This window comes from Micromys minutus (assembly GCF_963924665.1).
Source record: "Micromys minutus genome assembly, chromosome: 7".
NCBI classification, from domain to species: Eukaryota; Metazoa; Chordata; class Mammalia; order Rodentia; family Muridae; genus Micromys; species Micromys minutus.
The window spans coordinates 75,760,360-75,786,551 of NC_137976.1; the positions used below are offsets into that span (position 1 = coordinate 75,760,360).

Genomic DNA, 26,192 nt, shown 5'->3' on the forward strand with positions numbered 1-26,192 from the left:
GGGTTCATTGGAAACAGGAAGTAGGTTTTAGAGATAGGAAGTGAATTTATGAAAATAGGAAGTGGGTTAAATGGAAACAGGAAGTGGATTTTGGAAAGATGAAATGGGGTTTTGGGAACAGGAAATGGGAATTTGGAAAAAGTAAGTGGGTTTAAGAGATAGAAATTTGGGTTTTAGAGAGAGGAAGTGGGGTTTCTGGGACAGAAACAGGCAAAGGTCGGGGGGATCACTTCCGGGCCAGCATGGCGTCGTAGGGCCCCCCAGGGCGTCGGAGGCGAAACTGGGAAAAGCCGGCACGGGCAGCAATGTTGCGGTACTCATGCTCTGTGCGCTCGCGGCCGCGTGTCTGCAGCAGCATGTTCAGCGACAGCAGTAGTGTCCGGGGAGGCCCTGCACCCCCTGCTGCCAGCACCGCCTCCACCAGCAGCACTGCCCCACCTGTCAGGCAGAAATGGGGTATGGGAGAACTCGGGTCACTTCCTAAGCCCGTGATGTCACTTCCTGTCTCACAATTTCTTCTGTGATATCACTTCCTATTGCTAAAATTCCCCTTCCTGTTGCTCAAACCCAATTCCTGTCTCTTAATCTCCCACTTCTTGTCATCCAGAACCACATCCTGTGCCTAAATTCCTGTTTTGTGTTCCAGAAATTTAACTTCCTGTTTGTACTTTTGTATTTCTTGTGGCTTTGATGTCACTTCTGTTCCTGAATCTTCACTTTTTGTCTCCCGAAACACACTTACTGTCTCTAAATTTTACTTCCTGTCTCAGGAACCCAATTTCCCTTTATCCAGACCGACTTCATGTCCCAGGAGTGCCTCTTCCTCTGTCTAAATTCCTGTTTTCTGTCCCAGAAATTCCATTTTCTGTTTGTACTTTGTCATTTCCTGTTCATCTGACGTCACTATCTGTCCCTGAAATTTCACTCCCTGACCACTTCATGCGCTTACGTTTCTTATTCCAGCCTCAAAATTCACTTATTTTTTTACTTCTGATGGCTGGGACATCACTTCCTGTCCTGCCCAGAGACTCCTGAACTTTACTCCCAATCCAGGACTTGCCCACAGCTTGAGAACCTCAAACCTGGCCTGCACCCCCACCTGTGAGGTCACTTCATGTTCCCTGCAGGCCCTGTCCCCAGTCCGAGGCACCACCCACCTGGGCGGAGCGCGTGTCGCACACGCCCCAGGAGCCCTGTGCAGGCTGCGTCTGTCCAGTCGTGCAGGACCCGGGCCAGGATGTACAGGTCGGCACATGGAAGGCAAGACTGAAAGAGGTCGCCTGCGGGGGGGTTTGGGGGGGAAGAACAGAAAGTCAAACAGGAAGTGATATCACTGACAGGAAGTAGGAGACAAGAAATGAGAAATGGGAAATGAAACAAGAGAAAGGAAGTGACATCATAGGAAGCAGTATGTGGTGCAGACAAGAAGTGAGACAGTAGGACAGGAAGTTAGGCCATAAGACAGGAAGTCAGATATATTTGGGGGACAGCTGAAATGAGAAGACAGGACATGGGAGAGAAACAGTAACGGGTACAAATCTGCATAAATCTTCATAATTTGTGTGAATTTGAATAAATTTGAATAACTGCAGAAATCAAATTTTAAGATGATTTGACTGAATTTGCATGAATTCTCCATAGACCAGAATTGCATAAAGCTGAACGGATTTGAATAAAGCATCCACTAGGTACTCGATTTGCATAAAATCTACATAGCCAAGAATTTTCGGCAGATCTGCATAAATTTTCTTAAATTTCCCATGTACTTAGATGAATTTGCATAAATTTGCCCTGATTTTCAAAAATGCATGCGAATTTACGTAACAGCCTGATTCCGAGACAGAAGATAAGCTAATTGTCATAAATTCACATTGATTTACATAAATTCCAGCATGAATTTGAATTAATTTGCTGAATTTGTATAACAATCCAATAACAAACCAAAACCTGCTGATTTGTGCTAATTTGCCTAAATTTGCATATATTTGCATTATGCAGGATAAGGTCCCGCCCACTAACCTTCCACGAAGGTCACATGAGTCTCCTCCTCGGGCCTGGTCCCCCCTGGGGGTGGTAAGTGCCTGCGAACTGCAGCGACCACCTCTGGCATCTCGAACACAGTCACGGCGCTACCAGGGTAGAGCCGGGCGACCTCGCGTGCCAGAGCCCCAGACCCACCTGCGGGGACACATAGCCTTCTCTGGGCACTGCGATATCACTTTCTACCTCTAAATCCACTTTCTGCCCTAGAAAGTTCACTTTATAATTCTAAACTCCACTTCCTGTCTGTGAAAACCCCTCACTTTGTTCCTGTGATGTCACTTCCTGTTTCCCATGATATCACTTCTTGCCTAGGCCCCACCCCACGACCCCCCAAACTAACCCCCGAGATCACATACGACCCGGAAGGGCGAGAGGTCAAAGGCTGTGAGAACCCGCCTCCCCCACAGGCTCCAGGTCTCCTGCAGGCCTTGGGTGAACAGCAGCAGCTCTGCCTCCGACCTGCAGGAAGTGACATCAAAGAGAAAGGAAGTGACGCTGTGTAGGAAAAAAGTGATGTTAGAGTAACTGGAAGTGATGTCAAAGAATGGGAAGTGATGTCATGGTGACAGGAAATGAGGTTTTCACAGACAGGAAGTAGAATTTTCAGGTAGAAAGTGGGGTTTGAGCTACAGAAAATGGGGATTAGAGAGGAAATAATGTCACAGGGACAGGAGGTGAATTTTGAGGACAGCAAATGGTTATTTTTGGGTACAAGAAGTACTGTTAATGGAACAAGAAGTGGGGTTTGAGCAACAAAAAGTGGGTTTTAGAGACAGGAAGTTGTGTCAGGTTGGCTTGAAGTTGGGTTTCTGGGACAGAAAGTGATGTTAAAAGTATGGAGAGTGGATTACGAAGACAGAAAGTAGTGTTTCTGGGGACAGGAAACTAGCGTGTGTGGCCAGATGTCAAGGGCAGGGCCCCAGGGGGCATCACCTGTAGATGGCGTCGAATGGGTCTTCGACATCGATGCCCACGGCCCTGGCGTACTGGCTTCGTCCTTCCCTGCAGGGGCGGGGCCGGCTTGACCTCTGACCCTGGGGTCCAGGGAGGGCCAGATGTCTCACCCTCCCATGGGAGAAAACGTGGGTTTGTGGAAAACAGAAAGTTAATGTTATGGAAACAGGAAGTGAATTTCAGAAAAACAGGAAGTGGGTTTTGAGAAACAGGAAGTGGTTTGTGACAATCAGGAAGTTGGTTCGGACAAACAGGAAGTAAGTTTTTAGGAAACAGCATGGGGCGAGGCCACATCCCATGCACCCCACCTGATCCCTGTGGCCAGCTGCCCCCAGCAGCGGTAGGCAGTGCCTCCAAGGTACAGTAGGAGGCTGCGCTGAGACAGGGGGACGCCAGCGACCAGAAAGCGCGAGGCCAAGGCCGAGTTTGCGAAGTGGCCTGTGGGGGCATTGGCCGGGGGCAGGGCTTAGTTGCTGACTCTGTCCCTCACATTCGTCACCCCCACCACCCCAGGCCCCACCCAGCTCATGACACCTGGGAAGTCAGACAGGAAGAGACTTGCGGGGACAGAAAGTGGGTTTTACACACAGGGAGTGGGGTTTCACAGACAGGAAGTACAAATATACAGAATGGAAGTGATGTCACAGGGACAGAAAGTTGTTTTTCAGGGACAGGAAATGAAGTTCTAGATGCAGAAATTTGGTATTGCCTACAGGATGTTAATCTTAGGGACAGTAAGTGATTTCACAGGAACAGAAAGTGATGTCACAGAGACAGAAAGTTTTTTTAGAAACAGGAAGTGAAGGTTTAGAGACAGGAAATGGTTTTGGAGGAAGAAAGTGGCATTTCTGGGAAAGGAAGTGGAAGTTAAGGGGCAGGAAGTACAAATTAACAGACAGGAAATGACATCACAGGGACAAAAAGTGGGTTTACCAAGATAAAGTGATATCATGGGGAGACAAAGTAGAATTTGGAGACAGGAAGCGACTGTAAACAGACCAAAGTGACCCCAAACCCCTCATTGAACCCTAGTACCACCCCCAGGCCATGCCTCAGCCTCACCCCCTGGCTCTGCCCTAAGAAGCCCGAGCCCGGCACAGGTGTCTAGCAGCAGCTGCGTGGCCCGCGGGTCCGACCCTGCAACCCCCGAAACAGATGCTGCGTCCACAGGACCCTCGGACGCCGCCTCAAACACTCCCAGCTCCAGCGCCGCGAACAGCACCTATGGAGGGTGGGCAGGGTTGAGGGTCATGGGTTCAAAAATGAAGTCTCTGGGGCTGGGGTCAGGAGGCCAGGAACTGTCAGGGGGTTAATTCCAGGGTCAGAGGTCAATTCAATAAAATTTAAATTTTATGGTGGAGTTGGAGGTTACGGGGTCAGAATCTGGGGTTCTTTGGGGTCTAGGTCAAGTCCCACAGGGCAGGGGAGAGGTCAGGATGTCACCCCAGAGTCAGAGATAACACCAGAAAAGCTTCCAGTCTGTGTCTAAGTCAGGAGTCGGGGGGACTGGGGGTTGGTGGTCACCTGTGAGGCCATAAAGCCGTGTGCCAAATCCATGAGGGCCGCATACTCCTGTTCCAGGTCCCCGTCGACCTCCTCGGATGCCATCCTGCATCTGGAGCACAGGGGCTAATCCCCCTGGGTTGATCCGGATAAGCAAGGCCTCCGGGAATTAGGGTCAGCCACTCCCACTGCAGGGAGGGGTGGAAAGGGTGTGGAGCCGGGATGGCAATGTCACTTCCTGTTCCCCCAAAGCTGTTTTCTGTGTCATGTGACATCTATATCTTTCTGTGACATTACTTTCTGTACAAATAAAACCCAACTTTTGTCCCAAAAACTTAATTCTGTCCTGAAAAACCCACCCCAGTCCTTGTGACATCACTTCCTGTGCCTTCAGAATCCACTTCCTGTTTCCACTGTGACCACAGTTTCCATACATCACAATGATGTGACTTGCTGTTAGTGGCTCCAGTCCCCGATGCCCAGAAGGCCATTTCTCACCCATGGGCCACTGCCCAGTCCCAGTGATGTCACTTCCTGTTTCCTGTTCCACTTTCTATTTCTCCCACTTTCTGTCTACACCACATACTGTTTGCTGTGATCTCACTTCCTGTTTTCTGTCACACTTCTTGTCCACATCACTTCCGGTTTCTGGTTTTTTATAGTATCTTTCAGTTCTTCCACTGTAGAAGGCACTTCTTAGGACAATACAGTGGCCATGACACTTTTTGTCCATAAACATCTACTTTCATTCTCTAAAACCCAACTTCCTGCTCATGAACATCTACTTTCTGCCCACAAAACGCCACTTTCTGCCTAAACTTTTGCTTCTTGTATCTAATTCCCCACGTCCTTTCTTTTAGCATCCACTTCCTGTGTTTCAAACTCTAATTTCTGTCCAGCAATATCCACTTTCTGTCCCTGAAACCCAACTACCTGTCCTTAAACATCAATTTCCTGACTCTAAATATCAATTTCTTGACTCTAAATGTCCACTTCGTGACCCTAAAATGAACTTCCTGTCGTGAAAATCCCACTTCCTGTCCATCATTTAAAGTTATTGAAAAAAATCTAAAATGCATGAAAAATTATGTAAAATGACTGATAATCTAAAATGGCTAAATATCTAACATGACTGGAAAACTAAAATGACTGAAAATTCACCTAAAATGACTGAAAAATCATATAAAATGACTGAAACAAAAAATAAATTGACTTAAAATCTAAAATGACAGAAAAACAATCTAAAATGACTATAACATGATCTAAAGTACCTGAACAATTATCTAAAATGACTCAAAAATAATCTAAATTGACTTAAAATCTAAAATCAGTATAAAATCATCTAAAATGTCTGAAAAAGCATCTAAAATGACTAAAAATCTAAAATGACAGAGAAATCATCTAAAATGACTAAAAAATAATCTAAATTGACTACAATCCTAAAATGAAAACAAATAATCTAAAATGACTGAAAATAGATTTAAAATTACTTAAAATAAAAATTGATTGAGAAATCTTAAATTAATAAAAATATCATCTAAAATAACTGGAAAATCATCCAAAATGACTGAAAAATAATCTAAATTGACTAAAAATCTAAAATGAGTCAAAAATCATCTAAAATGAGTGAAAATCTAAAATGACTGAAAAATCACCTAAAATGATTGAAAAATAATCTAAATTAACTAAAAATCTAAAATGACTATGAAATAATCTAAAATAACTGAAACACCATCTAAAATTAGGGAAAGTGCAAAATGATTGAAAAATTTTAAATTCCTAAAAAAAATTATCTAAAATCAATGAAAAATCATCTAAAGTGACTGAAAAATAATATAAATTGACTAAAAATCAAAGTGACTATTAAGTCATGTAAAATGACTGAAAAACCTTCTAAGATTAATTAACGTCTAAAATGATTGAAAAATCTAAAAGGACTGAAAAATGACTTAAAAAAATGAAAAATCTTAAATGACCGAACATTCATCTAAAAAGAATGAAAATCTTAAATATGTTAAAAAATTCTAAAATGACTGAAAAATAATTTAAATTGACTAAAAATCTAAAATGACTATAAAATCATTTAAGATGACCAAAAAACACTCTTATATGACTGAAAAAATTTTCTGAAATGACTGAAAAAGAAACAAAATTGTCTAAAAATCTAAAATGTCTATAAAATCATCTAAAATGCCTCAAAAATAATCTAAAATGACTGAAAGTCTAAAATTACTGAAAAATCAATTAAATTGACTGAAAAATATTCTAAATTGACTAAAAATTTAAAATGACTATAAATTACCTAAAACGACTGAAAAACTATCTAAAATTAAAGTCTAAAATGACTGAAAAATCTAAAATTACAAAAAATCCTCTAAAATAACTGAAAAATCTAAAATGACTCAAAAATCATCCAAAATGACTTAAAACCTAAAATTACTGAAACATCATATAAAATGACTAAAAAAATTTCTAAATTAACTAAAAATTTAAAATCACTCAACAATCATACAAAATGACTGAAAATCTAAAATCACTGAAAAATCACCTAAAATAAATGAGGGCACCTGGAACAGCAGAGATCCAGGGACACGGGCCTGGTGAGACTGCCCTGTAAGTAACCAAAATGCAGAGAGGGCTAGGCGGAGTACGCAGAAAATGTGGTCCTCTGGTTGGTTCACTGGAGCCAGAACTATGGCAAAGGGACTCAGGATTGCCTGAAAAGCCCTGGCTCAAAGTCTAGACACACAGGCCCACATTAAGGCATAAGCCACTGTCAGTGGGAGCTGGGGTTTGCCCGGGAAGGGTAGTGTTTTAAATTCAACTCTACAGACCCTCTTACACCTGAACCAGACAGGAGTCTGACACATAGGCCCAGGGAGAGCAAATAGGAAATCCTCAGAGAGCAGAAAGTACTGTGCTATTGGGAAAAGGGTCCGTTGTGGCCTAGAGAAAGAGCCAGGTCCCTGCCAGTAGTACTCAGAACCTGTGGGCACAGGGCTGAGCTACCAGAACAGCCTCTCAAGAGCTCTCACATCTCAGCCCACAAAGACAGAGCTGAGTCACTGTTACCAGAACTGACTGCTTGCCCACCAAAAGCCAAACACTCAGATGCGGTTTTCTTCCTCAAACAGGCCCTCAGGTCCACAAGAGAGACAGATGACAAGACCACGTAAAATCACAGACAACAACATGGCAAGAGGAAAATGAAAGAACTTAAGCAATGGAAACCAAGACAACCTGGCAACATCAAAACCCAGCTCTCCCATCACAGCAAGCAGTGGATTGCCAAAAACTCCAGAAAAAGAAGATTCAGACCTGAATTCAGACCTCAAGATGAGGATGGAGATCTTTGAGAAGGGCATGAATAACTCCCTCCAACAAGAACGAGAGGACAACCATAAACAAATAGAAGCTTTTAAAGAGGAAACACGAAAAACACTCAAAGAAATACAGGAAAAGAGAACCAAAGAGATGAAGAAATTGAAAATGGAATTAGAAACAATAAAGGAAACACAAAAAGAGACAACCCTGGAGATCGAAAATCTAAAAAAGAAATCATCAGTCACAGATGCAAGCATCTCCAACAGACTACAAGATATGGAAGAGAGAATCTAAGGGACTGAAGACAATATCGTAATCATAGACAAAACAATCAGAGAAGATGCAAAAACTAAAAATCTTCTAACCCAAAATGTTCAGGAGATCCAGGACACAATGAAAAGACGAAACCTAAGAATAACAAAAATGGAAGAGGGCAAAGAATATCAAATTAGAGGCACAGTAAATATCTTCAACAAAATCACAGAAGAAAACTTCTCTACCCTTAAAAATGAGATGACCATGAGCATAAAAGAAGCCATGGAACTCCAAATAGAGTGGACCAGAAAAGAAATTCCTCTCGACACATAATTGTCAAAACACCAAGTGCCCAAAGCAAAGAAAGAATACTAAAAGCAGTAAGGGAAAAGGTTCATGTAACATATAAAGACAGACCAATCAGAATCACACCCGACTTCTAAACAGAGACTATGAAAGCTAGAAGATCCTGGACAGACATTATACAGACCCTAAGAGAACACAAATGTCAGCCCAGGTTGCTATTTCCAGCAAAACTATCAATCACCATAGATGGAAAGACCAAGATATTCCAGGACAAAACTAAATTTACACAATATCTGACCACAAATCCAGCCATACAAAGAATAATAGGAGGAAAACCAAACACAAGGAGGGAAACTACATCCTCAAAAAAAAAAAAAAAAAAAAAAAAAAGAAAGAAAGAAAGAAAGACACACAGACACAATTCTATCCCTAAATAGCAGGAAACAGTAACCACTATTCCTTAATATCTGTTAACATAAACGGACTCAATTTCTCAATAAAAAGACATAGGCTATCAGAATGGATATATAAACAAAACCCAGCATTTTGCTGCATACAGGAAACTCATCTCAGAGACAAAAACAGACACTATCTCAGAGTAAAAGGCTGGGTAAAATCCTACCAAGCAAACAGCCCCAAGAAACAAGCTGGAGTAGCCATTCTAATATCGAATAAAGTAGATTTTCAACCAAAAGTTATCAAAAAAGATAAGGAAGGACACCCTTTACTCAGTACAAGAAAAACTTATCAGAAGGAAAGCTCAATCCTTAACATATATGCTCTAAATACAAGAGCACCCAAATTCATAAAAGAAACATTACTAAAGCTCAAAAATACATTGAACCACACACAATAATAGTGGGAGACTTCAACACCCCAGTCTCATCAATGGACATCTTATGGAAGCAGAAACTGAACAAGAATACAGTGAAACTAGCAGAGGTTGTGAACTAATCAGAATTAATAGACATCTACAGAACATTTTAACCTCAAAGAAAAGAATACACATTCTTTTCAGCACCTCACGGCACATTCTCCAAAACTGACCATATGGTCAGTCACAAAACCAGCCTTAATAGGTATAAGAATATTGAAACTCTCCCATGAATCCTATCAGATCACCATGGACTAAAGCTGGTCTTTAATAACAACAAAGACAACAAAAGCCCATATACACATGGAAGCTGAACAATGCTCTACTCAATGATAGCATGGTCAAGGAAGAAATAAAGATAGAAATTAAGGATTTTCTAGAATTTAATGAAAATGAAAACACAATATTCCCAAACCTAGGGGTTGCAATGAAAGCAGTACTAAGAGAAAAACTCATAGCTCTGAGTGCCTCCAAAAAGAACCCAGAGAGAGCATACACTAGCAGCTTGACCACACAGTTGAAAGCTCTAGGAAAAAAAAAAGAAAACAGATACAACCAAGAGGAGTAGACAGCAATAAATAATCAAATTCAGAGTAGAAATTGACCAAATAGAAACAAAAAGAACCATTCAAAGAATCAACAAAACCAAGAGCTTTGAGAAAATTAACAAGATTGATATACCCTTAGCCAGACTAACTAGAGGGCAAAGAGAGATTATCCAAACTATCAAAATCAGAAATGAAAGTGGAGACATAACAACTGAAACTGAGGAAATTCAAGAAATCATCATATCCTACTACAAAAGCCTATACTCAACAAAGCTGGGAAATCTGGAGGAAATGGATGAATTCCTAGACAGATACCAGATACTAAAGTTAAGCCAGTACCAGGTAAACCATCTAAATAATCCCATAACACCTGAAGAAATAGAAGCAATCATCAAAAGCATCCCAACTAAAAAAACCACAGGGTTCAGTGCAGAATGCTATCAGACATTTATGGACAACTTAATACCAATAATCTCCAAACCAGTCCACAAAATAGAGTCAGATGGAATACTACCTAACTCGTTTTTCGAGGCCACAATAATGCCCATTCTTAAACCACACAAAGGCCCTACAAGAAAAGAAAATTTCAGACCAATCTCCCTTATGAACATTGATGCAAAAATATTCAACAAATCCTTGCAAACCGAGGACAAGAACGCATCGTAATGATCATTCACCATGATCAAGCAGGCTTCATCCCTGAGATGCAGGGTTGTATTAATATACGAAAATCCATCTATGTAATCCACCACATAAATAAACCCAAAGAACACTATATGATCATCTCACAAAATTCAACACCCATTCATCTTAAAAGTCTTGGCAAGAACAGGAATCCAAGGCCCATACCCTTACATAATAAAAGCAATATACAGCAAACCAATAGCCAACATCAAACTTAATGGTGAGAAACTTGAAGTAATTCCACTAAAATCAGGAATTAGACAGGGTTGCCCACTCTCCCCCTACCTATTCAACATGGAAGTCTTAGTCCAAGCAATTAAACAGCTAAAGGAAATCAAAGGGATACAAATCAGAATGAAGTAAAAAATATCACTATTTGCAGATGACATGATAGTATATGTAAGTGACCCCAAAAATTCGACCAGAGAATTTTACAGCTGATAAACAAGTTCAGCAAAGTGGCTGGATATAAAATTAACTCAAACAAATCAGTAGCCTTCCTCTACTCAAAGGATCAACATTCAGAGAAAGAAATTAGGGAAAAGATACACTTCACAATAGTCACAAGCAATATGAAATACCTTGGTGTAACTCTAACTAAGCATGCGAAGTACCTGTATGACAAGAACTTCAGATCTCTGAAGAAGGAAATTGAAGAAGATCTCAGAAGATGTTAAGATCTTTCATGCTCATAGATTGGAAGGATTAACATTGTAAAAATTGCCATTTTACCAAAAGCATACTACAGATTCAATGCAATTCCTATCAAAATTCCAACCCAATTCTTCATAGAGTTGAAAAGAGCAATGTGCAAATTCATCTGGAATAAGAAAAAACCTAGAATATCAAAATCCATCCTCAACAAGAAAACATATTTAGGAATCACCATTAATAATCTCAAGCTGTATTACAAGGCAATTGTGTTAAAAATGCATGGTACTGCTACAGAGAGAGGCACATTGATCAATGGAGCAGAACAGAAGTGACACATATGGTCACTTGATTTTTGACAAAGGAGCTGTAAACATCCAATGGAGAAACGACAGCCTCTTCAACAAATGGTGTTGGTCCAACTATCACTCCGCATGTAGAAGAATGCAAATAGACCCTTTCTTATCTCCTTTCACAAAGCTCAAGTGTAAGTGGATCAAAGATCTCCACATTAAACCAGTTACACTGAAACTATTAGAAGAGAAAATAGGGAACACCTTAGAACACCTAGGCACAGGGGAAATTTTCCTGAACAGAACACCAATGGCTTGTGCTCTAAGGTCAAAGATTGAGAATGGGACGTAATGAAATTGCAAAGTTTCTGTAAGGCTAAGGACACTGTCAAGAAAATAAAATGGCAGCCAACAGTTTGGGAAAAGATCTTTACCTACCCCACATCTGATCGAGGTTTAATATCTAATGTATACAAAGAACTCAAGAAGTTAGGATCCAGAGAATTAATCAATCCTATTAAAAAATGGGGTACAGAGCTAAATAAAAAGTTCTCAATTGAGAAATATATTATGGCTGAGAAGCATCTAAGGAAGTGTTCGACATCCCTAATCATCAGGGAAATGCAAATCATAACAGCCCTGAGACTCCACCTCACACCAGTCAGAATGGCTAAGTTCAAAAACTCAAGATGACAGAAAATGCTTGCGAGGATGCATAGAAAGAAGAACATTCATCCTCTTTTGGTGGGGTTGTTAGCTGGTACAACCACTCTGCAAATCAGTCTGTCAGTTCCTCAGAAAATTAGACATAGTTCTACCTGAAGTTATTCGACTTCTGGGCATATACCCCCAAGATGCTCCAGCATACAATAAGGGCACATGCACCACAATGTTCATAGCAGCCCTATAGTTATAATAGCCAGAAGCTTGAAAGAAACCAGATATCCTTCAGTAGATGAATGGATACAAAAATTGTGGTATATTTACACAATGGAGTACTACTCAGCTATCAGAAACAATGACTTTATGAAACTTTTAGGAAAATGCATGCATCTAGAGGCTATCATCCTGAGTGAGGCAACCCAGTCACAAAAGAACAGACATAATACGCAGTCACTGATAATTGGACACTAGCCCCAGAAAGCTCTGAACATCCCAGAAATAACTCACAGGCAATATGAAGCCCAACAAAAACAAAGGCCAAAATAGAAAGCCTCAGTCCTTCTTAGGAAACAATAAATGTATAGCACCCTCTCAGAGTGTAGTACACCTGAACCTTAAATCATTAAAAATTGAAGAGCTAAAAATATAGCATTGTGGAAAATTTTGGTATTCAAAGATCATTAAGCTTAATGTATACTCACCAAGAAATCTGTTTCCATGTTACGTTCTCTTCTACCTGTACTTTATACTTATGGTAACTAGTGGGACTTCAATGTATGTTATCAAACTTCTAAAAAAATTAAGGACTGACAAAAATATTCATAATGTTATGCCAAAATGCCTTTAAAAGTCTGTGTATGCACTCCTTTTTAAAAAATAATGTTGTAAGAGAGATAAAAAATAAAGGAAAAATCATCCTAATTGACTTAAAATCTAAAATGACTATAGAATCATCCAATATGACTGAACATCTAAAATGACTGAAAATTCATCTAAATGGGTTGAAAAATAACGTAAATTGACTAAAAATTTAAATGACTCAAAAATGATCCAAAATTACTGAAAATCTAAAATGACTGAAAAATTATCTGAAATGACTAAAAAAACTTTTGAATTACCTTAAAATTTAAATAAGTATAAATTAATATAATAAGTTTGAAAATCTAATATGACTGAATAAACATCTAAAACCACTGAAAAATCATCTAAATTGACTATAAATCTAAAATGACTCAAAAATCATCCAAAATGACTGACAATCTAAATGACTGGAAAATTATCTAAAGTGAATGAGAAGTCATATAAAATGATTAAAAATCTAAAATGGAGGCCCCGCCTCCTCTCCGCGCCCTCTCTGGCGGGTCGGGGTTACATGGCGGCGACTGCGGCAAAGCGAGAGCCTCGGAAACGCCGGAAACGCCGCTGCCGCCAGCACAGCACTCTCTCGATGAGTCGGAGAAGTCCCGTTGTATCAGAGTAAGATGGACGGTAGCTTTGACTGTGACTGTGGTGAGCTGGAGCCACCTGATCACTAAGAAGAGAAGCCTGTCAGCCTACGTCACCAGGGCTTCCTGTTGAAACACAGTGACAAGGAAGCGAGGAAGCAGAGGGAACTAGTGCTTCCCAGCGCCTTAGGATGCTGCTCAGGACCAGTCCAACACTGAATGTATCTGCACTGTGAGAGGATGTCCACGGAGGCCTGCGGGCACATATTTATTCGGTTCTGTCCCATGTTAAGTCAGTTAGCACAGTGAATCTGAGCGCATAGTATGTCATTTCATTCCGTTTGAGTTTCTTGAGTGTTTTCTTTAAATGTCTGCAGAGTTGCTGCCTTCCTTGAACTATGAGCACTGCAATCTTCTTAATTCTCAGTATGAATAGAGATTTTTGAGCTTTACGTCTGAGGGGAACTCAGCGGGCCTGGTTGGCGTCTGCAATGAACATCAAGAAACCATCGTGCTGTGGGAACGTGATTGTTTTTCTCCCTTTTTGAGAGATCTTCCCTTTTGATGCCAGTTTTCTTCCTTGTTTACACAAGTTCAACAATTTGAAAGGAAAAGGCAATTGTAAAGGTTTCAAAATGGCAGAGAAATTTGAAAGTCTGATGAACATTCATGGCTTTGATCTGGGCTCTAGGTACATGGACTTAAAACCATTGGGCTGTGGAGGCAACGGCTTGGTTTTTTCTGCTGTAGACAATGACTGTGACAAAAGAGTAGCCATCAAGAAAATTGTCCTCACCGATCCCCAGAGTGTCAAACATGCTCTCCGTGAAATCAAAATTATTAGAAGACTTGACCACGATAACATTGTGAAAGTGTTTGAAATTCTTGGTCCCAGTGGAAGCCAGCTTACAGACGATGTGGGCTCTCTCACGGAGCTGAATAGCGTCTACATTGTTCAGGAGTATATGGAGACAGACCTGGCGAATGTGCTGGAACAGGGCCCTTTACTGGAAGAGCATGCCAGGCTTTTCATGTATCAGCTGCTACGTGGGCTCAAATATATCCATTCTGCAAACGTACTGCACAGAGATCTCAAGCCAGAGAATCTTTTCATTAACACTGAAGACTTGGTGCTGAAGATAGGTGACTTTGGTCTGGCACGGATCATGGATCCTCATTATTCCCATAAGGGTCATCTTTCTGAAGGATTGGTTACCAAATGGTACAGATCTCCACGGCTTTTACTTTCTCCTAATAATTATACTAAAGCCATTGACATGTGGGCTGCAGGCTGCATCTTTGCTGAAATGCTGACTGGTAAAACCCTCTTTGCAGGTGCACATGAACTTGAACAGATGCAGCTGATCTTAGAGTCTATCCCTGTTGTGCATGGGGAAGATCGGCAGGAGCTTCTCAGCGTGATTCCAGTTTACATTAGAAACGACATGACTGAGCCACACAAACCGCTAACTCAGCTGCTTCCGGGGATTAGTCGAGACGCACTGGATTTCCTGGAACAGATTCTGACATTCAGCCCATGGACCGGCTGACAGCCGAGGAAGCACTTTCCCATCCTTACATGAGCATCTACTCCTTCCCAACGGATGAGCCGATTTCAAGCCATCCTTTCCACATAGAAGACGAAGTGGACGACATTTTGCTTATGGATGAGACACACAGTCATATTTATAACTGGGAAAGGTACCACGATTGTCAGTTCTCGGAGCATGACTGGCCTATTCATAACAACTTTGATATCGATGAGGTTCAGCTTGACCCAAGAGCTCTGTCTGATGTCACCGATGAAGAAGAAGTTCAAGTTGATCCTCGAAAGTACTTGGATGGAGACCGAGAGAAGTACCTGGAAGACACCGCCTTCGACACCAGCTACTCTGCCGAGCCTTGGCAGTACCCAGATCACCATGAGAACAAGTATTGTGATCTGGAGTGTAGCCACACCTGTAACTACAAAACAAGGTGGTCGTCATACTTAGATAGCCTGGTGTGGAGGGACAGCGAGGTTAACCATTACTATGAGCCCAAGCTTATCATAGATCTCTCCAACTGGAAAGAGCAAAGTAAAGAAAAATCCGATAAGAGGGGCAAGACCAAGTGTGAGAGGAACGGGTTGGTCAAGGCGCAGATCGCGCTAGAGGAGGCGTCCCAGCAGCTGGCTGAGAGGGAGAGGGGCCAAGGCTTTGACTTTGACTCCTTCATCGCAGGGACTATTCAGCTCAGTGCCCAGCATGCATCTGCTGACGTAGTTGACAAGTTAAACGACTTGAACAGCTCTGTGTCCCAGCTAGAGTTGAAGAGCCTGATATCCAAGTCAGTCAGCCGTGAGAAGCAGGAGAAGGGAAGGGCTAACCTGGCCCAGCTGGAAGCCTTGTACCAGTCCTCCTGGGACAGTCAGTTTGTGAGTGGCGGGGAGGAGTGTTTCCTCATCAGTCAGTTCTGTTGTGAGGTCAGGAAGGACGAACATGTGGAGAAGGAGAACACTTACACCAGCTATTTGGACAAGTTTTTTAGCAGGAAGGAGGATTCCGAAATGCTAGAAACTGAGCCAGTCGAGGAAGGGAAGCGTGGGGAGAGAGGCCGTGAGGCAGGGCTTCTGAACAGCGGTGGGGAGTTCCTCCTGAGCAAGCAGCTAGAGTCCATAGGCACCCCACAGTTCCATAGTCCAGTGGGGTCCCCGCTCAAGTCCTTCCAGGCCACGTTAACACCTTCCGCTATGAAAGCTTCCCCTCAAATTCCTCACAAGACATACAGCAGCATTCTGAAACATCTGAACTAAACACTCAGCAGACATTTCTTTGTTCTTCATGAAATGTGTTGTGTCTTTTTTTATCACTAATGTTTTAAGTCTTTTTTTTTTTTTTTACTTGAATCAGAAGGTGTCATTAATTTACAAGGATTTTTCTTGGTTCTCAGTTTGTAAAACACAGACTTTTTTTCTACATGTGAGTTAGTTTTTCATTTGAACTGGCATGTCGTTTGCACACACACATACAAAGAATCGAACAAAACAATGCAGTGCAGGAGGAGACAGATGCACAGGATGAATAGACATCCACATAGACCAGACCTGCTACAGGAAACAAAACCTTGCCTTGAAACTTACACAGTGAGACTGTACATAATTGCATGAAAAGATCTATTTTTTTCCTGAAACATTTTTCATTCATTAGTATTTTCAAGTTTTTCATACTGTACACATTTCTTAAGACACATGATACCAGCAGCAACTGAAAATGAATGCCGAATTTGGTACACATGTGTTATCTACCTCAAGGTAACAAAAGTATGTGGCAAAACATAACCCACCCATAGTGCTCCACGGCATATGCACTTCTATCTAGCCAGCGTTTATCGTAGTAAACTATTGAGACTCATTCACCATTTATAAATGTCCTGGTGTTCATTCTTCATAGTGAAGTGTTAAATACATCACATCTTATTTATTTTTAGCAAATCAGTATATTTTCTGTATTTAATTATAAAAGTTAACTTAGTTTTAAGTTTATTTGCAACTGCCCTTCTTTCCATTTGGCACTATGGTGTGTTGCCTGCCGAGCTGATCTGAGAAGTCGGCTTGTCTTGAGGCTGTCCATGTATGTTAGTAAAGTACTCACTGTGTATAGGAATCTGTATTTTGGAGGTGCTTGATCTATCTACAAAGAAAAAATTAGGAATTTATTATAAAATGCTCCTAGAAGTCTTAATGGTGTTTATTTTTTAAAAACTTATGTTAGACTTGTGTGCATGGCAGTAATTAAGGTACATCATTATTGTAGTTTAAACATTGTACAGGATAAGCCTTCTCCCCACCCCCGTTTTTACTGTATGTTTTTATTGAATGATCTATTCCCATCCCTAGGCAAGCATGAATAAAATTAGGTTAAATGTAAAAAAAAAAAAAAAAAAAAAATCTAAAATGACTGAAACATCATCCAAAATGACAGAAAATGTAAAATGAGTGAAAAATCATTTAAAATAAATGAAAAATCATATAAATTGACTTAAAATTTAATTTGACTATAAAATCTCCTAAAATGACTAAAAAACACCCAAATTTACTTATTATCTAAAATGACTATATAATCATTTAAAATGACTGAAAATCTAAAGTCACTGAAAACTCATCTAAAATGACTAAAAAAACCATACAAATTGCCATAGAATTTAAATGACTTAAAAATCATCCAACATGACTGAAAATCTAAAATGACTATAAATTAATCTAAAAAGACTGAAAATCTAAAATTATTGAATAATCCTATAAAATGACTGAAGTATCATCTAAATGGACTAAAAATCTGAAATGACTCAAAAATCATCCAAAATGACTGAAAATCTAAAATGAATGAAAATCATCTTAAATGACTGAAAATCATCTAAAATGACCGAAAAATCATACAAATTGTCTAAAAATCTAAAATATTTAAAAAATCATACAAAATGACTCAAAATGTAAAATGACTGAAAAATCATCTAATATGACTGGAAAATCATTTGAATTGACTTAAAATTTAAAATGACTAAAAATTAATCTAAAATGATCAAAAATCTAAAATGACTCAAAAATCATCCAAAATGACTTAAAACCTAAAATTACTGAAACATCATCTAAAATTACTGAAAAATCATCTGAACTGACTTAAAATCTAAAATAACTATAAATTAATCTAAAAATACTGAAAATCTAAAATGACTGAATATTCCCCTTAAACGACTGAAAAATCATCTAAATTGACTAAAAATCTAAAATGACTCAAAAATCATCCAAAATGACTGAAAATCTAAAATGACTGAAAAATCATCTAAAATAAATGAAAAGTTATCCAAATTGACTTAAAATCTAAAATGACTATAAAGTCATCTAAAATGACTGAACATCTAAAATGACTGAAAAAATTGCCTAAACTGGCTGAAAAGTAATCTAAACTGACTAAAAATTTAAATGACTCAAAAATGATCCAAAATCACTGAAAACTTAAAATGACTGAAAAATAATCTGAAATGACTGAAAAATCATTTGAATTACCTGAACATATAAAACAACTGTAAATTAATGTAAAAACACTGAAAATCTAAAATGACTGAATAATCATCTAAAATAACTGAAAAATCTAAATTGACTAAAAATCTATCATGACTCAAAAATCATTCAAAGTGACTGAAAATCTAAAATGACTGAAAAACTATCTGAAATGAGTAAAAAATCATCTAAATTGACTAAATATCTAAAATGACTCAAAAATCACCTAAAATGACTGAAAATCTAAAATGACTGAAAAATCATCTAAAATGAATGAAAAATCATATAAAATGACTAGAAATCTAAAATGACTCAAATATCATCCAAAATGACTGAAAATCTAAAATGACTGAAAAATAATCTAAAATGGCTGAGAAAACATCTAAATTGACTAAAACTTTAAAATGACTAAAAAATCATCCAAAATGACTGAAAAATCATCTAAGTTGACTTAAAATCTAAAATGCCTATAAAATCATATAAAATGACTGAAAAAGTCACCTAAATTTACTTAGTACCTAAAATGACTATAAAATCACCTAATATGACTGAAAATCTAAAATGACTGAAAAATCATCTTATATGACTGAAAAATCATACAAATTGACTAAAAATTTAAGTGACTCAAAAATCATACAAAATGACTGAAAAGTCATCTAAAATTATTGAAAAATCATCTGAACTGACTTAAAATCTAAAATGACTCAAAAATCCTGTCCCTTTATCTCTCTCCATTCCATCCTCCTCTCTCCTTCCTGTCCTCCTCTCTCTCTTCTTTCCATCCTCCTCTTTCTCATTCTTCCCTCCCTCTCCCTCTCCTTCCCGTCCACCTCTCTTTTTATCCCATCCTCCCATCTCTCTTTATTCCATCCTCCCCTCTCTCTTCTTCTTGTTCTCCTTCTCTCTCTCATTAACATCCTCCTCTCTCTCTCTTACCCGTGTTTCTCTCCTTTTATCCTCCTCTCTCTCTCTCTCTCTCTCTCTCTCTCTCCTACCTGTCCTCCATCCTCTATCTCCTTCCTGTCCTTCTCTCTCTCCTTCACTTCCTCCTCGTCTCTCCTTGCTATTCTCCATCCTCTCTTTCTCCTTCCTGTTCTCCTCTCTCTACTTCTTGTCTCATCTCTTTCCTTCCCATCCTCCTCTCTCTCTCCTTCCTGTCCTCCATCCTTTTTCTCCTTCCTGTCCTCCACTATTTTCTTCCTGTCCTCCTCTTCTCTCCTACCTGTTTTCTATCTTCTCTCTCCCCTTCTTTTTCTACATTATCTCTCTTCTTCCTGTCCTATTCTCTCTCCTTCCTGTCCTTTTCTCTCTCTTGTTTCTGTCTTCTATCATCTCCCTTTTCCATCCTTCTCTTACTTTTTTATGTCCTCCTCACTCACACCTACTCGTCCTCCTCTCTTTCCTTCCCATCCTTTATCTTCACTCTCTCATTCCTATTCCTTTCTCCTTCGTCTTTCTGTGCTCCATCATCTCTCACTTCTTCCCATCCTTTTCTCTATCCTTCTTGTCCTCCTCTCTCTCCTTACTGTCCACATATCTCTCATTCCAGTCCTCCCTCTCTTCTTCCAGTCATCCTCTCTCTTCTTCCTGTCCTCCTTTCTTTCTCCTTCCTGTCTCCTCTCTCTTCTTCTTGCTCTCTCTTTTCCAATTCCTCATCTCTCTCTTCTTCCTGTCCTTCTCTCTCTACTTACCACCCTTTATCCTCTTCTCCTCTCCTTCCTGTCCTACATTCTCTCTCCTTCACATTCTCCATTCTTTCTCTTTTTCCCATACTTCCATCTCTCATTTTGTCCTCCTCTCTTTTTCCCATCCTACTCTCATTCCTTCTCATCATATTTTCTCTTTCCTTTTGGTTCTTCTCTCTTTCTCCTTTATGTCCTCCTCCCTATCCTCCCCATCCTCCAACCTTTCTTTCTCCATTCTGTCCTCCTTTCTCGCCTTCCTGTCCTCCACTCTCTCCTTTTGTGTCCTTTTCTCTCTTTTTCCATCCTCCTCTCTCTTTTCTTTCTGTCCTCCATCCTCTCTCTCTTTCCAGATCTACTCTTTCTCTTTCCTGTCCTCCTTTCTCTCTTTTTCTTTCTCCTCTCTATCTTTCCTGTCCTTCCCTCTCTTCTTCCTGTCTTTTTTGCTCTCTCGTTCTTATCCTTCATCCTCTCTATACTTTCTGTCTGCCATCCTCTCTCTCCTCCCCATCCTCCTCTATCTCCTTCCTGTCCTCCTTGATCTTTTTGCTGGCCTCCTCTCTGACCTTTCTATCCTCCACTCTTGCTCCTTCCCCTCATTTTCTCTTTTCTTCCTGTCATCCACTCTCTCATACCCATCCTCCTCTCTCTCCTTCTGGTCCTTCTCTCTATACTTTCTGTCCTCCTCTCTCCCTCCTTTTCTTCCTCTATCCTCTCTTCTTCACTTCCTCCTCTCTCTCTCCTTTCCTTTCTCCTCTGTCTTTATATATGTCCTCCCCTCTCTCTTTCCTAATCTCCATCTTCTCATTCTCATTCCTGTCCTTTTCTCTCCTTTCTTCTTCCATCTTCTATCCTTTTCCAGTTCTCTCTATTCTTCCCCCTCCTCTCTATTTTTCTCTCCTCCTCTTTCTTTTTCCTGTTTTCCATCATCTCTCTGTCATTCCCATCCTCATCTCACACTCCTTCCCATTATTCATCATCTCTCCTTCTTGTCCTTATCTTTCTCACCTTCCTGTCTTCCTATCTCTCCTTCCAGTCCTCCTCTCTCTCCTACCTGTCCTCCTCTCTTTCCCATTATCTATTTTCCTTCTTTCCTTCCCATCCTTCTCTCTATCCTTCATGTCCTCCTCTCTCTCCTTCCCATCCTCCTTTCTCTCTTTCTGTTTTACTCTCCTTCCCATCCTTCATCCTCTCTGCTTGTTTTTGTCTCTCTTTTTCCTGTCCTCCTTATTCTCTTTCCCCTCCTCCTCTCTTATTTTCCTGTTCTCCTTTCTTTACTTCCCCTCCTCCTCCTCTCTCTCTCTTGTTCCCATGCTCCATCTACTTGCCGCTTTCTGTCTTCCATCCTCTTTTTGCTTCCCATCCTCCTCTCCCTCCTTCCTCTCCTTCTTTCTCACCTCTGTCCTCTCTCGCTCCTTCCCATACTGCTTTCTCTCCTTCCTGTCCTCTTCTCTCTCTTCTTGTTTTTTCTCTCTCCTGCATTGCCTCCACTCTTTCTCTTTTCTGTCCTCCATCTTCTCTCTCACATTCCTGTTCTCCTCTCTCTCTCCTTCTTGTTTTCCTCCATCTCTCTATCCCATCCTCCTCTCTCTCTCTCATTCCCTTCCACCTCTCTTGTCTTCACGTCCTCCTCTCTCCTTTTTCGTCCATCATCCTTTCTCTCTTTCTCGTCCTTCTCTCTTTCCTTGTTGTACTCTCTCTTTCCCCATCCTCCTCTCTCTCCTTCCCATCCTTCTCTCTCTCCTTTTCATTCTACTCTCTCTACTTCCCGTCCTTTATCTTCTCTCTCTTCTAAATGTTCTTCTCTCTCCTTCCTGTCCTTTTTTCTCTACTTCCTTTCCTTCTCTCCCTCTTTCTTGTTCTACTCTCTCTTTTCACCTTCCTTTTCTCTCTTGTTTCTGTCCTCCACCCTCTCCATTTTCCCCATCTTCCTCTTCCTTCTTCACATCCTCATCCCTCTCTCCTACCCATCCTTCTCACTCTTGTTTTCTCATCCTCCATCTTCTCTTTCTCATTCCTGTCTTCTCTCCCACTGTACTGTTCTCCATCCTCTCACACTTCTTCCAGTCCTCCTTTTTCTCTCCTTCTTATCCTCCTCTCTCTCTTTACTGTCCTCCTATCTCTCGTTCCTGTCCTCCTCTCTCTCCTTCCTGTCATTTTCTTTCATTACTTCCTGTCCTCTCTCTCTTCTTCCTGTCCTCCTCTCTCTTGTTTCCATCCTCTTCTCCCTCTTCTCATCCTTCTCTTTCTTCTCCTCATAATTTTCTCTCGCTTCTACTCGTCCTCCTCTCTCTATTTCCCATCCTTTCTCCTCTCTCTCTCTTCTTCATGTCCAACTCTCTCTCTTATTCCCACCTGCCATTCTTTCTTTCATTCTCATCCTCCTCTCACTCATTTTCATCCTCCTCTTTCTTCTTCCTGTCATCCCCTCTCTTCTTCCCATCATTTTTTCTCTTCTTCCCATCCTCCTCTCTTTCCTACTTGTCCTTCTCTTCCACTGATTTTCTTTTCTCTCTCTTTCACAACCTCCTCTTTCACTCCTACCTGTCCTCCCCTCCTTCTACTTCCAGTTCTCCTCTATAACTTTCCTGTCTTCCATCCTTTCTCTCTCTTTCCTGTCCTTATCTCTCTTCTTTCCATCCACCTCTCTCCTTTTCCCATCCTCCTTTCTCTACTTCCAATTCTCCTGTATTTCCATCTCTTTCTTCTTTGTCTCCTTTCCATCCTCTTCTCTCTTTTTCCCACCCTTTTTGTTCTCTTATTTTTGTCCTCCATCTTCTCTCTTCTTCTTGTTTTCCTCTATCGTCTTCCTATCTATCTCTCTTCTCATTGTCCATCTTCTCTCTCTCATTTCCATCCTCCTCCCCATTCTCTATCCTCTCTCTCCTTCCCGTCATCCTCTCTATCTTTCCTGTTCTCCATTTTTTCTTTCTTTTCTCTATCCCCCTCTCTCTCACCTAGCCATCCTCATCTATCACTCCTTTCTATCCTCTCTCTCCTTTCCATTCTCTCTCTTCTTCCCTTCCTCCTCTCTCTTCTACTCATCCTCCTCTCTCTTCTTCGAAACCTTCATCTTCTCCCTCTCATTCCCATCTTCCTCTCTCTTTCCTTCCCTTCTTTCTCTTCTCTTCTTCCTGTTCTCCATTTTCTCTCTCTTTTTCCATCTCACTCTCTCTACCCTTCTTGTTCTCCATTATTTCTCTCCTTCCCATTCTTATTTCTCTCCCTCCCATCCTCCTCTTAGTCTCCTTTCTGTCCTCCTCCTCTCTCTCTCCTTTCATCTTTTACTCTCTCTCCTTCCTGTTCTCCATTCTCTCTCTCCTTTCCATTATTCTCTTTCTTTTCCCCATCCTCATCTTTCTCTTTCCCATTCTCCATCTTCTCTCTCTTTCCTGTTCTCCTCTTTCTCTCACACCCATTCTCCATGCTTTCTCTCTTCTTTCTGTCCTCTTCTCTCCCTTTTTTCCTGTCCTCCTCTCTCTCTCCTTCACGTCCTCCCCTCTCCTTTTTCTTCTCATCATTCTCTCTTTCCTTCTTATCCTCCCCTCTCTCTCCTTATTGTCCCCCATATTCTCTCTCTTTCCTGTCCTTCATCCTCTTCCTCCTTTCCATTCTCATCTTTCTTCTTCTGGTCCTCCTCTCTCTCCCTTTCTTCCTCTATCCTCTCTCCTTCCCTTCCTTCTCTCTCTATTCTTCATGTTCTCCTCTTTTTTTCTGTCCTCCTCTCTTTCCCCATCCTGTCCTCCATCTTTTTCTCTTTACTATCCTCCTCACTCTTTGTCTCGTCCTCCTATTTTTTTCCTTCCCACACTCCATCTTCTCTTCCTCATTCCTGTCCCCCCTCTCCTTTCTTTCTCCATCCTCTCTCTCTCCTACCCATCCTTTAGCCTCTCTCTTCTTCTTGTCCTACTCTCTCTCCTTCCTGTTCTCCTCTCTCTCTTTACTGTTCTTCTCTTTCTACTTTCTGTCCTTTACACTCTCTATTTTTCTCATCCCCCCTCACTTTTTCCCATCCTCCTCTCTCTTCTCATCCATCTCTATAATTTTGTTGTCATTTTCTCTCTCTTCTACCCCTCCTTCTCTCTTATTCCTTCCTGTCCTCTATCTTCTCTTTCTCATTCCTGTCCTCCTCTCTCTTTTCTCCATCCTCTCTTCTTTTCATACTCCATCCTATCTATCCTTCTGTTCACTTCTTTCTCCTTCCTCTTTTCCTCTCTCACTTTCCTGTTCTCCATCCTCTCTCTCTCTTTTTCCGTCTTCCTCCCTCTCATTCCTGTCCTTTTTTCTCGTTCCTGTCCTCCTCTCTCCTGTTTCTGATCTTCTCTCTCCCATTCTGTCCTCTTTTCTATTTCCTGTCCTTCATTCTCTAACTCTTCTTTCTATTTACCCCACTCTCCTTTCTGTGATCTTTTCTTTTCTTTATTTCTCCTCTCTCTTTTTCAATTCCTCCTCTCTCATCTCCATCATCCACTCTCTACTTTCTGTCCCCCATCCCCTCTCTCTCATTCCGATCTTCCTATCCCTTTCTTCCTGTTCTACTTTCTCCCCTTCCTGTCTTCCATTCACTCCTTTCTGTCCTCTATTCTCTCCTCTGGTCCTCCATTCTCTCTCCCTCTTGTCCTCCTTTCTCTCCTACCCATACACCATTCTCTCTCTTTTCCTGTCCTCCTCTTTCTCCTTCCAGTCCTCCTCCTCCTCTCTCTCCTTTCCATAATCCTCTTTCTCTCATTTAGCCCTCATCTCTCTCCCTCATTTCCCCCATTCTTTCTCTTTCCCTGTCTTTCTCTTTTTCCAGTTCTCCATCTTCTCTCTCATTCTCATTCTCCATCCTCTCTCTCTCTCATTCCCATACTCCTCTCTCTCTGTCCTTCCATCCTCCTCTTTCTCTCCTTTCTGTACTCCATCCTCTCTCCTTCCCTTCCTCCTCCATTTCATTTCTGTCCTTCTCTTCTCTACTTATTGTTCTCCATTCTCTCTCTGTGCTTCTTGTCCTTCTCCCCTACCCTTCTTGTACTCCATTATTTCTCTCCTTCCCATCCTCCTCTCTCTCCTTCTTGTCTTCATCTCTCCTTCCCATCCTCCTCTCACTCTCATTCTGCCCTCTTCACTCTCCCCCTCCTGTCCTCCATCTTTTTTCTCCTTTCCGTCCTCCTCTCTCTCTTCTTCACATCCTCCGTCTTCTCTCTCTCATTCCTGTCCTCCTCTCTCCTTCCCATTCTCCATCCTCTTGCTTTCCTTCCTGACCTCCTCTCTTTCTCCTTCCATTCTCTTCTCTCTCTCTCTTTCCCATCCTCCTCAATCTCCTTTCCATCCTCCTCTTCTATCCTTGTTCTCAATCCTCTCTCCTTCCAGTCTCCCTCTCTCTCCCCTTCTTGTCCTCCATTATCTTATGTTTTTCTGTGTTCCTTTTCTTCCCATCCTCCTCTCAGTCTTCTTTTTGTTGTCTCCTCTCTCCTTTCGTCCTCCACTCTTTTTCTATTGTCCATCCTCTTTGTCCTTCCCATACTCCTTTCTTTCTTTCTCTCTCCTTCCAGTCCTTCTCTCAAATTTCCCCTCCTGCTCTCTTCTTCCCGTCCTTCATCTTCTCTCTTATTCTTGTCCTCCTCTGTCTCTCCTACCCGTCCTTCTCTCTCTCCTTTCCATACTCCATCTTCTATCTCTCCTACCTGTTTTCCTCTCTCTTTCCTGTCCTGCATCCTCCCTCTCCTTCCTGTCCTCCTCTCTTTCCTGTCCTCCATTTTCTCTCTCTTGTTCCCATCCTCCTTTCTCTCTTTCCCATCCTCCTCTCACTTTTTTGTCTTCCTCTCTCTTTTTCTTGTCCTGCATACTCTCTCCTTCTCGTCCTCCATCCCCTCTCTCTCCTTCCCATCCTCCTGTCTCTATTTCCTGTCCTCTTCTTTCCTTCCCACCCTCCATCCTCTCTCTCTTT

At 41.1% G+C, this 26,192-nt stretch overlaps 2 protein-coding genes across 2 annotated transcripts; one reads left to right on the plus strand and one right to left on the minus strand.

Annotated features, from left to right (window-relative positions):
• Positions 1-226: 226 nt before the first annotated feature.
• Positions 227-4,605, minus strand: LOC308422948 (acetylserotonin O-methyltransferase-like; the record flags this gene model as incomplete). The annotated part of the gene is made up of 8 exons (XM_080919544.1): positions 227-438; positions 1,158-1,280; positions 2,020-2,178; positions 2,384-2,502; positions 2,977-3,045; positions 3,306-3,435; positions 4,060-4,219; positions 4,522-4,605. 8 exons carry the CDS (start codon positions 4,603-4,605, stop codon positions 227-229), a joined length of 1,056 nt encoding a protein of 351 aa, XP_080775670.1.
• A 9,239-nt stretch (positions 4,606-13,844) lies between these two features.
• LOC308422222 (mitogen-activated protein kinase 6-like) lies at positions 13,845-16,384 on the plus strand. The gene is given in 2 exon segments (XM_080918720.1): positions 13,845-15,072; positions 15,078-16,384. Coding segments are annotated over 2 exon segments (2,154 nt in total). The 5' UTR covers positions 13,845-14,178; the 3' UTR covers positions 16,338-16,384.
• The last annotated feature ends 9,808 nt before the right edge of the window (positions 16,385-26,192 follow it).